Source organism: Phascolarctos cinereus, unplaced genomic scaffold (assembly GCF_003287225.1).
Source record: "Phascolarctos cinereus isolate Bilbo 61053 unplaced genomic scaffold, phaCin_HiC Scaffold_1;HRSCAF=81, whole genome shotgun sequence".
In the NCBI taxonomy this organism is placed as follows: domain Eukaryota; kingdom Metazoa; phylum Chordata; class Mammalia; order Diprotodontia; family Phascolarctidae; genus Phascolarctos; species Phascolarctos cinereus.
This window is the reverse complement of record NW_027555514.1, coordinates 247590181-247609112: the sequence shown is the minus strand read 5'-3', so window position 1 is coordinate 247609112 and position 18932 is coordinate 247590181. Positions and strand designations below refer to the sequence as shown.

The 18932-nt window shown below is 35.3% G+C and overlaps 1 protein-coding gene across 1 annotated transcript in view; it reads right to left on the bottom strand.

The window, feature by feature from the left end:
* Positions 1-8584, bottom strand: part of PTPRQ (protein tyrosine phosphatase receptor type Q) — a 267228-nt gene extending 258644 nt beyond the window's left edge. The window contains 2 exon segments of the mRNA XM_020993501.2: positions 4523-4592; positions 8423-8584. Coding sequence (XP_020849160.2) covers positions 4523-4592; positions 8423-8515 — 163 coding nt within the window. The 5' untranslated portion in view covers positions 8516-8584.
* Positions 8585-18932: the final 10348 nt, after the last annotated feature.

The window sequence follows — 18932 nt, the reverse complement described above, 5'->3', positions numbered from 1 at the left end:
CATAGCCACCACCCTAGTTCCAAATGTCATTATTTCTCACCTTTACCTTAGCTTCCTAACGAGTCTTCTTGCATCCAGTGTTTCTCCCCTCCAATCCAATCACCACACAAACAAATTAATATTCCCAAAGTATAGGTCTGACCATGAAAACCTCCTGATCAAGAAGTTCTAACCAAAATTGCTTGGTACTACTGGCTAAGAAATAGAGCGGTGGATCAGTGGAATAGATTAAGTATACAAGACACAGTAGTCAGTGACTATAGTAATCTACTGTTTGATAAACCCAAAGACTCCAGCTTCTGGGATAAGAACTCACCTTGTAACAAAAACTGCTGGGAAAACTGGAAAGCAGTTTGACAGAAACTAGATACAGACCAACATCTTAAACTATATATCAAGATAAAGTAAAAGGAGGTGCACAATTTAGATATAAAGGCTGAAACCATAAGCAAACTAGGAGAGCAAGGAACAGTTTACCTGTCAGATTTATAGACAATGGAAGAATTTATGATCAAATAAGAGATAGAGAACATTATGAAATACAAAATGGATAATTTTTATTACATTAAATTAAAAAGGTTTTGCACAAATAAAGCCAATGAAACCAAGATTAGAAGGGAAGCAGAAAGCTGGGAAACAATTTTTACAGCCAGTGTCTCTGATAAAGGGCTCATTTCTAAAATATATAGAGAACTGGGTCAAATTTATAAGAATACAAGTCATTCCCCAGTTGACAAAGGGTCAAAGGATATGGATAGGCAGTTTTCAGAGGAAGAAACTAAAGCTATCTGTAGTCATATAAAAAATGTTCTAAATCACATTAGAGAAACGCAAATTAAAATAAATCTGACGTACCACTTCACACCTATTAGATTGGCTAATATGACAAAAAAGGAAAATGATAAATATTGGAGAAGAAGTGGATAAATTGGAACACTAATGCATTGTTCATGGAGTTGTGAAGTGATCCAACCACCCTGGAGAGCAATTTGGAACTATGCCCAAAGGGCTATAAAACTGTACATACCCTTTGATCTAGCAATAGCACTACTAGGCCTATATCCCAAAGAGATCATGAAAAAGGGAAAAGGACTCACATGTACAAAAAATATTTACAGCAGTTCTTTTTATGATGGCAAAGAATTGGAAATTGAGGGGATGTCCATCAAATGGGGAATGGTTGAACAAGCTGTGATAGATGAATGGAATGAAATACTATTGTTCTATAAGAAATGATGAGCAGGCAGATTTCAGAAAAACCTGGAAAGACTTACATGAACTGATGCTGAGCGAAGTGAGTAGAACCAGAACATTGTACACAGTAGCAGCAACACTGTGTGATGATCAACTATGATTGACCCAGCTCTTTTTTCTTGTCTTTTCTTTTTATTTTTTAAGGCAATTGGGGTTAAGTGACTTGCCCAGGGTCACACAGCTAGTATGTGTCAAGTGTTTGGTCTAAGGCTGGATTTGAACTCAGGTCCTCCTGACTTCAGGGCCGGTGCTCTATCTACTGCACCATCTACCTACCCCTTGGCCCAGCTCTTTTCAGCAATACAATGATCTAAGACAATTCCAAAAGACTCATGATGGCAAAAGCTATCTACATTCAGAGAAAGAACCATGGAGTCTGAATGCATCAAAGCATACTATTTTCTCTTTTTTTCTTTCTTTTGGTTTTTCTTTTATTCTGATTCTTCTTTCACAATATGACTAATGTGGAAATTTGCTTAATATGATTGTACATGTATAACTTATATCAGAATGCTTGCCATCTTAAAAAAAGGGGGGAATTTGGAATTTGAAATCTTATAAAAATGAATGCTGAAAACTAAAAATAAATAACAAAAAAGATGTTCTAGAGGCTCCCTCTTGCTGCTGGGATAAAATATAAATTCTACTTTCTTTTTTTTTTCTTTTAAAACCTTCAAATTCTGCTTCCAGTCTATAATTCCAGGTTTATCGCACATTGGGTTTCTTTGCACACTCTACATTATAACAAAACTGGCCTTCTGACTGTTCCCTAGTACACCCTACCCTCTAGTTCTATGTTTCTGCATTCCCTCTTTACTTCCCTTTCATACAGTCCTTCCTAATGCCCAATGCCTAGATGCCTTGCTAATTCAGCTTATGTAAATCTTCCTACCCAGAACCTCTCCTCCTCTCTCCAGCAGCAACACTAGCTTTCCACCCATTCAAGTGAGCTACTCAAATGCAAGAACTGTCTCATTTTTGTCATTTTAATCCCCAGCCCCTAAAGTAATGCCTGGATGTCTTAAATGATTAACAAATGCTGAATGGATGAATGAATGAAATTTTTGTTTACTTGAATTAGAAAGTAAAGCCTTATTTACCTGCTTCATCTACTATGTTTAGATCATTGTATCAAGTTCCCTGAGAGATTCAAGGCTTAGATTAAGCCGTCACTGCCCTCATGGTGTTTTTAGAGTAGTAGAATAGAATTAAAACCTAGTTTGAATATTGAAATGTATTATAATAACTTATTTGCATATGTTTTTATTAAAATTGCTGTAAGAAAATATGAAATATTCTATTCACATATTGTTAATAATTTTCAGGGGAATTGTTCCATTGATACCTTGGAAGAACAAAGACATGGGTTCTAATCTCTCTCTTGACACTTAATAACTCTGCAATACTGGGCAAGTCAGTTAACCTTTCTGAACTGTGGTTTATTCAAATGTAAAGTGAAGGATTTGGACTATATGGCTTCTAAAGTCCTCTTGAGTTCCAAAACTATGATGCTCTTAGCCTACGAACCTATGACTTGCTAAGCCTTAGCAAATTATCAAATGGGCCTCACCTAGCTTATTCTATGATTTTTAAAAGAACATAATGAGTTGAGACAAATTCATTGAATTTAAAAAGTATTCATTAAAATTAAAATAAATAAAACATCTTTTGTTAACAGATGGTGAGTTAAAAAATGCAAATAATTTAAAACATTTTCACCCAATAGAAAACAGTAACTTAAATTTAAGTTGAATGTTTTATAATGACTCTCTTTATTCAACTAAAACTGTTTCCATCATTGAATTAAATTCTCTGAACAGGGACAGCTCTTATTCATGAATTTCAGACTGGCTGGTTTCTGGCAATGAATGTTTACTTTTGCACTAGAATCTCACTAAAAAGCTGTGCCACTATTGAATGGGATTTAGTAAAAAGTGGAACGATTTTGGAAGCAATACAAGAAAATGCTAGTTACTGAAAATTTAAAAAGGCCTCCACTATAAGGCAGACAGAATACTAATATGAACCCTGAATACACATCTATAATAAAGAAACTTATTCCATATTTCAAAAGATACCTATGAGTACTCATTAATTGAAGATGATAGCTCATTTCTGACAACAAACAGATACATGAATTCATTCTCAGGTGACCTGCTGAAACTCTAAAGAGGAGCTGAACTCAGATATTTCTCCTCCATGTTTTATCTTTTACTGCTGGGCAGTTAGGATCACCCTGAATCCGTTTCTCTTCTTGCCAACAACCTCATTAGAAGAGTTTTTTTTTAACCTGGAATAGTGAAACAATATTTAAAATTTTATAAAACCCTAGGAATAAGAAGAGGCAAGATTGCCACCTTAAGATTATTGGACATTCCTACATATAAATAGAACGATCAGTCTAGTTAAGTTGAGAGAGACCCATTGGAAGCTTGGCTCCAAGTCATTAATTTTATTAATCACTCATTTATTTGTTTGTTTATTTTGTGGAGCATAACAACTCCCAAGGCCCATCTAATCAAGGTGTGTATGAATTACAACTGAGGTCAGTGGAAGAAGTACATGCCAAGACTCCAGAGGAACAATGATGAAGAATGTTACCTCCCTCCTAACAGAGAAGCAAAGGACTGAAAATGCAAAGTAAGACAAACATTTTTGAACATGACCTATATGGGAATTTGTTTTGCTTGACTATAGCTATCTAGGGGAAGTGGGAGGTAAAGAAAATGAATGCTTGTAAATTTTTAAAAAGTAGATTTTTAATAAAAATTGCGGGGCAGCTAGGTGGCACAGTCGATAGAGAACTGGGCCTAGAATCAGGGAGACTCATCTTCTTGGGTTCAAATCCAGCCTCAGAAACTTACTAGCTGTGTGATCCTGGGCAAATCACTTAACACTGTTTGACTCAGTTTCCTCATCTGTAAAATGAACTGAAGAAGAAAATGGCAAACCGCTTTGGTATCTTTGTCAAGAAAACCACAAATGGGGTCACAAAGAGTCAAACAACTGAAAAATGACTGAACAACAAAAATAGAAAAAAAGACATTAACATACCTCTAAGTGATTAACCTTTACTGCACACAGTTACAAAAAGATTCTCACTCTATGTATTGCTAGCCAAGTAACAGCAACAGTAGGGTCCAAAGTTTATGAAAGTTATAATTTAGTATATCAAGACAATGTCAGATTTTTTAGAAGTCACTAATGACAAACTGAACACATTTGTAATTAAATTAATTTGTGTTAATGAATGGTTCAGGAGAATTACCACTTTCTGCAGTTTGGAAGAGAAAGGGCTCACTAAATATCCCAATACCAGCACTGTTTTCAGCAGCCACCTAAAATAAACCAAAAGAATAGCATTTGAGTTAGTTATAGAACTGGATATTATAACAACTTTGAACTTCTCAAAAATAAATAGTTAAAAAAAAGTGAAATCCAAATTCCAAAAATACCAACCTTTTGTTTCTTCCAACACTCCTAGGATTTTGCAGTGAATAAAAGTAAAGCCCTAGACCTTGGACATCAGTTTCAAGGTAAATCTCATTGTTTCCCACATACTTTGGGGGGATAGATCTGTAATTTATTAATATGGGGAGCTAAAAGTGAGGAATATCTTCTACCATTGCAGATCCCGAAATCAACACCTATAGTCTTAGAGTGTTGCCAACCATATTAACAGGTTATGACTTGTCAGAATCCCATGGCCAGTAGGTGTCAGAGACGGGACTTAATTCCACACTTTCCTGGCTCCAAAGCCAGCTCCATATTCACTATACCAAAATGCTTCTTCTGTCATTGTATATTCTTCTAAAAAGTAATGTTAAAATACTGCAAGAGTAAAAATGTCCAACAGCAAATATTGCTGTTGGAAGCCACTGGCTGATTCTTAGCTGAAAAAATGAAAAGATGGTGAGACTATGGAATTCTGGGTAGAATCAAGGGTTCCCAAGAACTCTGAGTTGAGAAATGCAAGAAGCTGTGTTGAGAAGCCTTGTCAGCCTGACTAAGAAGAAAGATCTTGATGGCTGACTCCCCCTCCTGTCAACAGCACTTCTTCAGATTAGCTGCTGAGAATATCCATGAAAGAATTTAGTCTGTGTTTATTATCCTAGAGCAACCTCCCTTAGAAGGATCAGTCTAAGCACTTTTCAGCTGTCACGTAAAAAAGAAAAACATGGTCTCAATTTGTTGTTTGGCCTATGGATCTTTAATTATACTCAGTATCATAAATCTTTAGACTTTCCTAGAGCAAAAATTAGAATAGTGAAGAGGCAGTGTGGTATAGTAGAGAGAGGGCCAGCTTCAAAACAAGGTACACTGTATTCAAGTTAAGCCTCTGGGACTCTGGAAAAAGTGCTTAGCCTTGCAATGCTCTAGGCAACTCTAACAAGTTTCGTAGGAATTAGCAATCTGCACTGGTGGAGTTCCTTAATCTAATGAAATCACAGGTCCAGTCCCTAACACAATCTATTTCAGATTCATTTATGATTGACAGCAATGAATATGAGGCAACTAGGTGGCTCTGTGGATACAGCACTGGCCCTGGCAGACCTGAGTTCAAATACAACCTAAGACAATTACTAGCTGGATGACCCTGGACAAGTCACTTAACCTTTATTTGTCTTAATCCCCCGCAGAAGGAAATGGTAAATCACTCCAATATGCTTACCATGCACAGTATGGTCCACAGGGACTTGAAGAGTCAGATACAACTGAACAATGAACAACAACAATAACAAAGCAATGAACATATCAGAGACTGGAAATCCTTACTCTGAGAAACTCCTCGATTGTGTTCTGTGACTCACAATGACAAAAATATCACTTTTTCCCCAATAAAAAGTCACATTAATCATTAAGTGCATACTGTCATCTCTAATTCAGTATTATAATTATCTTAAAAGATATATACACATTTTGAATACAAATTGAGAAACTTGAATTTGCATAGGCAATATAAGGAAAGAAAGAATAAAACATTTATTAAGTGCCTTCTGTGTGTCAGGGTCTGTGCTAAGTGCTCTACAAACACTTTCTCATTTGATCTAATTTGATCCTCTCAACAATGCCTCAGTTTCTTCATCTGTAAAACAGGCATATTAAACAGAAACTTCCTATTGTGAGGAACAAATGAGAAAATAAATGTAAAGCACTTGGCACAGTGATTGGCCGACTATGTAAATATTAGCTATTGTTGTTGTTGTTATATATGAGGGACAACTAAAGTTGCTGATTGAGATACTGGTTGAGTGACTTGCCCAGGGTCACACGGACAGCAAGGTCTGAGGCTGGATTTGAACTTGGGTCTTCCTAACTTCAAGGCCAGCAATCTACCCCCTGTGCCATCATTATAATAATCTTCATTATGTCAGAGATCAGGAAAGAATATGGCCCTGAAAGTAATTACTTCATATAAAGAACCTGAAGTAATCATATCAATGAAATAACTTATCATGGCCCTAGAAGACTGGTGATGACCCAGCTCTTTATGCTGTAGCTGGACAAGGGAGATCTCTAGTTGCAGAAAGACGTACATGCTATTAGACATGGGCAATGTGTTTGTTTTGCTTAACTACTTTTTGTTGTTTTTTGTTATTTTTGTGAATAGGGCTTATAAGTGGGAAGTGACAGCAGTAGTTTTAAAATTAACAATTTTAAAGGGATCTTTCAAATTAACTTCATTTATTAAGTTGAATTAATTAATTGATCCTTTATAAAGGAATTTTAGAGAATTTATTGTTGTGCTTCAGTCATTTTAGCTGTGTCTGACTCCTTGTGACCCCATATGTTGTTTTCTTGGCAAAGATTATTTGACTGCTGTATCATTTCCTTCTCCAGCTTATTTTACAGATGAGAAAACTGAGGCAAACAGGGTTAAGTGACTTGCCCAGGATCACACAACTAGTAAGTGTGTGAGGCCAGATTTGAACTCAGGAAAACAAGTCTTCCTGACTCCAGGCCCAGCACTATCCACTTTGCCACCTAGCTGAATTTATATTTATAAGAATTTATAGAACTGTATAAAAATGTTCTGTGGTGAAGAAATGAGGCCTACACTATCAGTCATGGTCATTGTCATTATTTACTTTTTGTTTTGTTTTGCTTAACAGTACTTCTTTATTACAAAAGAGGGTTCTTGGGGGGGGGTTGATTAAGAAATGACAGTAATATTTTCAAATCAATAAGACATTTTTCATTAAGAGGAAACTTAAAACTCTATAGAACTATATCCAAATTTTCTTCAGTGTTTAAAAGCCAGCTGCTTATTAAATTTTTAAGAAAATAAGCAGTCTTCTGGATATTTTATCTAAATTTTCCATTATCCTTCCCAAGGAAAAAATAACATCACTGACACATTTTATTGTAAATAATTTTACAAGGTTAATATAATTTAGTGCTGCCTTTTACCTATTTCCTCTTTATTTGAACCTGCAAACAAGCCTTTTCCTAACCTGCACATTTAAAATCAGTGAAGTGCTAAAATATTTAAATTGCCACATTTATGGAATCTGTGCTTACAAAAACTCTCTAGAATTTTTTTTTAAATGCAGGTGTTGGTCATGGAAGATTAATAGAAAGAAATGAACAAGACTAATTCAATGTTATGATTATTTAACAGAGAAGGATCAGAGATTTAGAGCTGGAAAGTATCTTAAAGGTTATCTAGTTCAATCCCCTCATTCTAGACGAGGAAACTGAGGCCCAGGAAATGAAGCTGCCTGTCTAAGCTTACACAAAGAGTAAATGGCAACACCAAGATTCGAACTCTCTGATTGTAAATTTGGTACTCTTTTCACTGAACTAAATAACAATTTTTTTTTACTTACAAAAGCATTAAATTAATACCAAATGTGTTTTTCATATCAGTAACTAAAGGGAGAAATTTTATCTTTTGCTTTAGTACATAACTTATGAGAACAGAAACAAATTTTTACTCAATCTAGCCAAAAAAAGTAACTCTACAATTTCACTAAAGTTCCAGAACCAAAGAAAAGGACAGAAATGAAACAATTCTTTCCATTATCTTCCCTTAGTTCCCTGTATAATTTATATGGTAAACTTTAGCCAGATTTCAAATACATTGGTTCTTTACTTTTAATTCCAATAACACTAAACAGCACTTAATCCTAAATGCAAAATTATGCAGAAAACCTTTCAAACTCACCTTAATTTCATAAGTTGTTCCAGGATTGAGATTAGTAAGAAGCACTTCCAAACTATCTGGTTTTGCTCTAACTTGTGTATAGGTGGTTTGCATCCATGGGCAAACTTCCTTATACTTAACAATGTATGATTTAATCCTTCCATTTGGCTTTGGTGGTGTATTCCAAGAGAGAAGAATTCCAGCAGATCCCACTCTTTCACCTGCAAGGAACACGGGAGGCCCTGGATCTGTAAAAACAAAATGCCTTTAATTAAAATGTCAGGTAACAATTTGAGTATTTCCACAGTTCATATGGAAGGAAAGTTGTTTGCAACCTAGACTTTTGAAGTTCCTGGAGACTAACGGATTCAATATGAAACAGCTCTCTCTAGAGCTGTGCTTTAAAAAATGATTAAATGCTTTGGGGAATACCAGAAATATTCTTTTTTACTAAGAATGCAAAAAATGGAACATTTAAAAAAAACTTCACAGACCAAATATTATTTAACTCCAAGTCATTTAAAAATCATCCTTAAAGAAATCCAAACTAAAACTAAAAGCACATTATTATTACTATTAATATTATCATAATTATTTGCTTGCTACTCCTTGCTGAGAAATGCTGCTGTATTTGGCATAATCATAACTCTACGTCTTTCAGATGCTCAAATTCATAAGCAGATATAGAATAGCTATTGTCATTCTTTCCACATTAAAGAAGTCTAAGAATGAGCCCAAATGATGATCATAATCCAAGTTGGGTTCAAACATAGTATTTGGATATTTTCACTTTCTCCTCAATGAGAAACTTTCCTTAACACTTTGATTTTCATGCATATAATATGTAGGTAAACATTTTCATTAAGCCAAAAGTGAGGATTTAGACTGCCTGAAATTCATATAGAATAATTTTAAAACATGCTATGTATAAAAATTAAGAGAGACATAGATATAAGAATGTTTATTATACTCACTCGTCACATTTGTTGTCACCATTTTACTAACAGGAGTACCAAAGGTTGTAGCAGAAACTGAAGAAATGGTTACATTGTACCTTGTCCCAGGTATAGCATTCGAGACATCAACCTATAAGATCAAGGAGAAATCAAGGACAATAAACTCTTTCAAGGAAGAAAGAAAATGCAAGAGAGGTTAAAAACATCTATTATTCCTAAAATCATAAGGTAAAGATGCCAAACACCTACATGGAACTAACGCACTATATTACAAGAAACATGTTTAGAAGAGTTTGTTACAGTATATCAATAAATAACAGGTAATCTACTTTGAAATAGAAATATATATGTTGAGATATAGATATACATGGATATGTAAGTATATACATACATATATATCACACAGTAGTACATCAACTAATAAGTCAATATCTGCCTCCTATAAACTCTACAGAACTGCCGACTTTACTGCCACTGGAAAGAAACATTCAATAAGAATTCTTGAGAATTTACAGTTAGCCATTCTCCAGCCCTCTCAGTTAAGCATGCCTATGAAATACCTGTGTCTCTGAAGTTCCAATAAAAAGTAAGACAAATATTATAAGAAAAGCCATCATTATTACATTTTTCAGACAGTGGAATTACATTGATGGCTTTACAGGGAAATGTTGCTTGCATTAATGATTCAAGGACAGATCTTCCTGGCAAGTACACAATTAATGAGCATGTATTACTCAATAGCACTGCCCTTACTTTGTTAAACTATTCATGAACCCTTGGATGACTGGCCGGAGGTTTATAGTAGACGTGAAGAAAAAAAAAAAAGGTACGCTTGCTTTTGTTAAGGTAATGACCCACTAATCCTGAAATTTATGCTCATAAATTTGGCATAGATGTTTTTGTCTTTGTCTATGCTAAAAAGAAAAAAAAAACTAAGATGAGTTTTCATGGTTCGTCAGTTTCGTAGAGAACTTTCCCATTAGTATCACATATAAACAAAGTGCCTCAAAGACAACTATACCTGATACTCCCCATGGCCAAGATCTCTGATTGCAACAATGCCACCATCAGGAACAAGCATCACATGATACCTTTCCACATGTCCAGAAGGCTTTCTCCAGTGCAAAGAAAAGGAGTGTGTTGAAATATTGAAAGCTTTAAGTTTCTCGGGCCTTTCAGGTTCTTATAATGGAAGCACAAATTTCAAAGACCATTTCTTTATTTTAAAATGATCAAGAATTAAGAAGCAACATTAAATAAATGGTGTTTCAAACGAATTTTATCACCAGCTGCCTACCTAATCACATTACGTGATCTCTATGTTTAGTTGGTTATCTCAAGAACTCAGATCTTTTTCAAGAATGCCTGTTATATGGTATATCCATATACAATGTAGCTCTGGAAAATTTCCTTACAATCTGATCAGTTTAATTTTTGCCAAATTTATTCTCTCTAGCTCAAATATTGTATGAAAATACTGTGCATGTATACATCCCACACACACATAGGTGTGTATGTTAAAGTACAAAGTATAGTACAATACTATAGAAGTTTAGAAGTACAGCATAATCATCTGACTCTTCAGTTATTTATTAGAGGTGGGGAAAATAATGAGAAAAGAAGTGAAACACAAGTCTATTTTTTTTTCAGATATGTGCATTTCAAATGAAAGCTCTGGACTCTCTATGATGGCAAACAACCATTTTCATTAGGAAATGAAACAGTGGTAGGCGGCGCTACCTTCCTGCCCAAACCATTACCTCTATACATTTTCACATTTGCTTTCATTTTTATTTCTGAACAGTTGTTTAACTGGGCTGTGCCATCTGGAGGGGAGTTTTCCACACAAAGGCCTCCTGATTGGTTGCCAATGAGTCAGGTTCCCACTCGGCCTTATCTTAGCACAGATTCCAGATAGACAATACAGAGGGAGAGAAAGAGGCTTTGCAGCCAAGTATTTGCAAAACATGCCTCATGTAGCCTCAGTCTAAAACTATTGACAAAAATAGGGCTGAAAATACTGCTTTTCCTTTACCTGCATTATTACAGACTAAGAAAGCAATGATGCATTAAATTGAAATGACATATTCCATAGCAAGCTAAGTCTCTTGACTTTATTTTAAATAGTTCTAAAAACTCTCTCTGCTCATCTTGTTTCAAACTTACTATTACTCTGGACTATTTTACACAAGTACTCCAATATATAATATTACTTAAGTGCATAAAAGAACAGTAAAACATTATTATGGGAGAAATTAGATTAGGGGAAGAGATACATTCATACCAATGGTGAACATATAGTACCAAAAAATAGCATTTTTTTCATAGGTGATAGGGAACTGGAATTTTACCAGTACAACCTTCTCGTTTCATAGGTTAGTAAACCAAGGTACAAAATTTAAATTACTTGGAAAGAGCACATAGCTAGCACATAGCAGAGTCAGAATTAGAACTCAGATCTCTCAACAACTCAGTGCTCTCTATTGATTCCACTGCAAATGTCCTTGTAGTTATAAGACTCAGTGTATAAAGGTTATGTGATAATAAATTGCACAACCAGGTAAATGATAATGGTTAGACTATAATAGAATAGACAACTAGGTGGTACAATGCATAGAGCAGCCACAGACACAGAGTCAAGAAGATCTGAATTCCAATCCAGCCACAGACACTTACTAACTGTGTGACCCTGGGTAAGTCATTTAACCTCTATTTGCCTCAGTTCCTCATCTGTAAAATGGGGACACACTGGAGAAGAAGACAGCAAAGCACTCCAGTATCTTTGCCAAGAAACTCCTATGGACAATGTCCACGGGGGCATGTAGAGCTGGACATGACTGAACAGTAACATAACCGAAGCCTAGGAAGTTGTTTAAGAATTATTCTCGTGATGAGCCACTCTTCCAATCATGTTCTAGTTTAATCTATCTTAAAATATTTTTAGCAATGTTTTGGGATCCAGTCTCCCGCCCAGATAACAAGACAGTGAAATTCCAAATGTGGAGTCAGAAATACCTGAGTTCAAATCCTATCTCAGACATTAACTATCAGCTGAGAGACCCTGGGCAAAGCGCTAAACTCTCTTCTGACTCAGTTTTTTCCTCCTCAAAATGGGAATAATAATAACATTTCACAGGATTATTATGTACATCAAATTAGATAACATACACATAGAGTTTTTCAAACCTTAAAATGCTAATTTGAACATTTATTGTTGTTGTTATTATACTAAACTGGAACTGATTAATGTTACGTTCACTCAATCCTCTAAAGGTAGCCTTTTTTTCTTTCTTCTTTCTTTCTTCCTCTCTTTCCCTACCTCCCTCTCTCTTTCTTTACTTACCTCCCTCTCTCATTTCTTTCTTCCTTTCTTTCTTCCTTTCACCTTTCCTCCCTTCCTTCCTTCCTTTCTCAACTTCTGGTGAAGGCTTAAAATACTCGAGTGGTTCCAGAGCAACTTATCATTCTAAGTATGACCACTATAAAATATGATTATTTAACTACATAAAACATTTACAAACCTGCAACCACCTGGATAAATGAGCTGTATCCTTCGATGTCACCTCTTACTCTCCGTACTGTGATGTTATAAGTGCCACCAGGAGTCAGATCCGTAACTGTATGGTCAGTCATGGTCCCAAAAATATAATATTCATTTGTGAATGTATCATTTGATAAACAAATCTTGTAGTGAGTGAAGTTGGTCTTTGTTGGATTCCACATTAATGTTGCAGCAGAAGTATTCACAGCTTTTAAGGCTAAGCCACATATCCCAGCTGGTTCTATTTGATATTTTAAAATTATACATAAATATGTTTGAAAAAATATATCAATATTTTAAAGAAATGCAAAGGAAACATACCAACAAGATAAAAGGTGAAAATGGTATCTAAGCTACTCCCTTTTTTGGTGTTCTGTACCATCTATATAAAGCTTCACCTATTGAGTCTACATGTGTCTAAATATCTCTCCCAACCACAGTTTCAATCACAGGGCTGGTCAAAAACGATACCTATAGTTTTTACATAGGGATATGGAATGAACCTGTAATTTAATTGATAGTGGAAAGTCTCAGATGAAGAAACTTCCTCTAGCAAGTCAAGCTGGAAATTTTAGTCTTAGAGAGTTGCCTAGAGCATCAAAAGTGATTTGCTAGGATCACCCAGCCAGTATGTGTCAGAGGTAGGAACTGAACCCAAGTCTTCCCGTCACAAAGGCCATATTTCTATCCATTACACCATGCTGCCTGTTGAGTTGTAACATAATTCCTTTAAGATAGGCATATCCAGGGGCAGCTAGGCGATGCAGTAAATAAGAGCACCAGCCCTAGAATCAGAAGGACCTGAGCTCAAGATCAGCTTCAGATACTTACTAGCTGTGTGATCCTATGCAAGTCACTTAACCCCAATTGTCTCGGGGGGGGTGACAGAGTGAGGGAAGGAGGGAAGGAGAGAAAAAGAGAGGCGGAGAGAAGGGGGCCATACTTATCAGTGTAAACCATATAATTTGTAAAGATATTTTAAAATAAACATTTAGAAATTATCATAAGCTTTCAGAATCACTAATAGTAAATGCTATTAACATTTACTTAAATATAAAGAATGCTATACCAATTTTTGCAAAGATCAAAACTGTAATCTATAATTGATCAGGCAAAAGAAAGTCTATACCTACCTTAGCAATTAGACCTCTACTTCACTGTAAAACTGATAAAGCATATAATGCAAGGTACATGTGAGTTAATTATTTTACATATAATTTAGATAAAAAGAATCACCCCAAACTAATCAGAGTATCAGGTACTGTCAAAATTATATAAAACTTGATAAGGCCTATAATGCAAGATACAAGTGAATTAATTATTTTACATATATTTTAGTTAAAAGAAATCAGACCAAAACTAATGAGAATACTAGGTACTAACAAAACTATTTAAAGTGCCAATTAAAAAATATTGTGGGTTCATTTGAATGTGTTCTTAAGTTAGGATTCAAATAAAAGAAAATCATCATTTTCCACAAAGCAATTGTATTGTATCATATTTGAACTCAACTATCCTAAATTTTCAAAAAAAAATAATAAAAAAATATTTATAGTAATTGCTTACTTGTAATCACTTTCTTCTCAACAGATACACTATAATCCATGCCTCTAACTGTCTTCATCTGAAATACATATTCCACTCCAGGGGTGAGATTTTTCACTTTAGCTCTGCTTCCATAAGCAATTAGTTTAAATAAAATTTCCCTTCTTGTTGTCACATGATACAAGATCTATAGGAGGAAGAATATAGCAAATCAGTAGATATTCCTTCATCGGTCTTTTGATTTGGTTCAGTCCAACAAACGTTAAGCACCTCTGCAAGACTGTGCTAGACACCGAAGATGCAAACACAAAAATCAGCTGCTTCCCTGAAGGATCTTCCAATTTCTCAGAAATATAAAACATGCACATTTTAATTTCATTTTATCCTACAAAAGTTGAATTATATTTCCATCAGCAACAAAAATAATTAAACCCACATTAATTTTCAAACTTTTCAAGAACACAGATTTGTAAAAGAAAAAAAATAAATTAAGATGGCTCATTGATGAAGATTAGGGTGCCTAGGATGATGTACAATAGTAGGCATTTAATAAATGTTTGTTGATTGATTGAATGATTAATCAATTTACAACATCTTTGATACTAGAAATGGAAATGGTATAACAGTAACTGAAGTGATTTTTATAAATAATTTATTTTTTCATCATGCTTTTTCAAAACTTCTGGATTCTATGTAGTAGACCAAATGTTACAAAGAAACAAATTTTCCAGGTATGTGGAAAGCTATTCAGGTAGTACAGGAGATAAGCATGTACACAAACAGCCCATTGATTCACAAAGTGTCACTGACAACTATCTTGCTTCTCTGGAATGAGGAAAGATACAAGGAATAAGTAGAATATGGGGAACTTACAGTATGAGAAAAGATAGGAAAAGCAAGTAGCTTTAAGGGCTGAACAACACCCTCTGAATGGAGTTCTAAAATCCAGGTTAGGCAATGACACACAAACAGATACATAGAAGGCAAAAAAGGAAATAGGGAGTAGCAAGGGAGGGATTTTTTTTCTTAGAGTTCTAGAGTTTCTTATACAGACAGTGCTTGGGATATTAAGGTAAAGAACCCAGATCAACAAAAATAGGCAAGTTGAAAAATTAGTGGAATTTTTAAAAGCACACCTAAAAAAGTTTAAATGGAAAGAAATAAAGCAAAGTCTTTGTATTTCTCATTTTAAAACATAATTCTTAGAGCAGGGATGATTAATTTTAAATGATTGGGAAAATGATCCCAATTACACATCACTAAGCAACCAGTGTACTGCTGCCTTACTCATTAAAGTTTAACAAATAATCTTATTTGTTGAAAAAAAAAAGGATTCTCTACTTCATCTGTCAAAGACATAATATATTTTTCAATAATATTATAAGTTTTAGATGTTAATATTATTCTTTAAAAATAGGTTTCTACAGAACAGTATGAATATTATTTACAATCTGAGAAAAATAAGTATACGTTAATTGGATTTTTAAAAAATCAGCTATTTTTCAATCATAAAGAATTACAAGACCTTGGTTAGCCCTAACAAAATAACTAACAATTTGGCAATTGCCCTGAAGGGCAGAAAGCAGGAAGGAGAAGAAATATTTTAATTTCTTAATTACTAAAAAAAAAATTAAAGATTTTTTTTCAATATACAAAATCAGGGCTGAATGTAGAAAAGTATTTGAAAAATCCTAGGAAGACTATGCATTTCGTATGAATGACCCATTTACTAAGAGCCCCATCCTGCAATATCCTTTAGAAGTGACAAATAGAATGGTGTCCTACTTTGGTGTTCTTCCCCTTACTTAGAATCCTCCTTCCTTTTCTGCTTATCCAATCATATTAATCCTCCAGGGTCCTTCTGAAGTCTCACTTTCTCCTTGAACCTCATCCCTAATAGCAGTAGCTAATGTTGATACTTCCTTGGTTGACTATATCCATGGAATTTATAGCTTTTTATTATTTTTATTATTTAATTTTATTTCAATATATTTTAATATTAATAAATAAAAATTTATATTTAATATATTTAATTTTATTATTTAATATATTTATGATAATCAATGTACCTTTGCATCCTGACTTGTCTTATGCTCTGATTTACATAAAATTTTACATATATGAGTCTTGTTCCTTCCTCAAAGACTGAAGGGCAGTGTTTATAACTAATATTTCTTTAGAGTGCCTCCATTGTCTCGTATAGTTAAGGTACAACCAAGGCTCTCAACAAATACGTATTGAATTATAAGCTGCACATCACTGAAAACTATTTCCTAAAGTTATCCAAGAGTTATGCAAACAGAGGGATGGGAGGCCTAGGAAGCCAGTGGGCTGTCCTTCCATCAACAAATGCTAGACAGACAACTTGGTGGGTATGTTATCAGGTGGATTTTTGTTCAGGTATGAGTTGTACTAGATGGCCTATGAAGTTCTTTCCAACTCTTAAGATTCTGCAATTGTGGATGATTCTACGACTATACGAAGGCCTCAGATTGCATGTAAGCAAAGATAACCTCACAAAGACAAAAGTTAAACACACCTTAGCAATGGGTAGATGAGAAAAGTCTTATAATGTTCTTCCTCTTAACACCTTAGCAATGAAAAAATATCACATATCACTATCTAGATATTACCACAACTTATTGCATTGGTTAATATGCAGATTTTAGAGTAAATAGAGGGATATTCAAATCCTGTCTAAAAACACTACCTAGTTATGTGATTATGGCTTTAAGGTATTTAACCTTCAGATCTGTCCCAATCTCTCTACTGACCTCCAATCTCACATGTCCAACTGCCTTTAAGTCACCTCAAATGGGATGTCCAGTAGACATCTGAAGCTCAGTATGTCCAAACAGAACTCATCTTTCACCCTAAACCTTCCCCTCCTCTAACTTCCTCTGTTACTGTAGAGGGTAACACAATCTGCCCAGTCTCTTAGGCTCATAGCCTAAGTGTCATCCTGGACTCTTCACTACCTCTCAAACCTCTCCCTCAGTAACCAAGCTATTGCCAAGTCTTATTGATTTCACTTTTGCAACATCTTCTGAATAGCACCCTTCCTCTTCTCTGACATTGCCACTTCTCTACGGCAAACCCTTCTCACCTTGCATCTGAACTACTGCAACAGCCTGCTGGTGGGTCCACCTGCCTCAAGTCTCTCCCTGCTCCACTCCTTCCTCCAGTCAGCCAACAAAGTAATTTTCCTAAAATGCAAGTTTTATCATCTCATTCCCTAACTCAATAAATGCTAGTGGCTTCCTCCAGACTTCTTACACCTTACTCCCTAACATGTACTCTTTGATATAGTGGCACTGGACCATAACCAAATGTCCATTCCCTAACTCCATCTCCAGTCATCCTGATCTATATCTGGTCACTGGAACCAGATGGCTCTGTAGGAGAAAGCAAGGCTGGTGACTGCACAGCCCTGCCTCACTCAAATCCAATTCATTTGCATCTTCCTGATGTCATGGAGCTCTTCAAGAATGAAGGACAAACCACACAACCACAACTATGAGTATAACCCAAGGCTCCACCCAGAGGCTAGCTCCTCCTCCTCTCTCTATCTCTGTCTCTGTCTGCCTCTGTCTACGTCTGTCTGTCTCTTTCTCTGTTTCTCTGTGTCTCTCTTGCTCTCTCTCTCTCTCTCTCTCTCTCTCTCTCTCTCTCTTTCTCTCTCTCTCTGTTTCCCTCTCTGTCTCTTTCTATGTATCTGTCTCTCTCTATCTCCCTCTCCATCTCTGTCTGTCTAACTCTTTCTATCTCTCTTGGTCTCTTTCTCTCTCTGTTTTCCTCTCTGTCTCTATCTGCCTCTCTATCTCTATTTCTTGCTGTCTCTCTCTGTGTCCTTCTTTCTCTCTCTGTCTCTCTTGGTCTCTATCTCTCTCTGTCTTCCTCTCTCTTTGACCCTCTGTCTCTGTGTCTATTTCTGTCTTTCTTGCTATCTCTGTCTCTTTCTCCACCTTTTTCTCTCTATTTCTCCCTCTTTCCTCAACAGCTCTCATAGCTTTAGTTATTATTATCACTATGTTGAAGAGTCTCAGATCTATATATCCAGCCCAGTCTCTTTACTGAGTTCTGACGGTCATTCATCGTGAACTGGACATTTCAAATGTGATGTCCCATACACCTCTCAAGTGCAGTTTTAGACTTAAAAAGGTGTACTAAGACTTTTGGAACTCTATGTGTGTATGTGTGTGTGAGTATGTATGTGTATATGTGTCTATTGTCTGCCCTCATTAGATTGAAAACTCTTTGAGGGCAAGGTCTGTTTCATTTTTGTCTTTTCATTCCCAGTCTCTACCACAATACTTGACATATAGTAGGCACTTCTTACTGTTTACTGACTGACTGATTTGAGGAGGTCTCTTCTTTCCAATCTTCCCTTTATCAGTAGGCTAATAAACTTATATTCACTGCCTGCAGCATATATTCAGTGCTCCCTTCCAATACCAATTTCCACAAAAGTTAAATGAGATAGAATAGA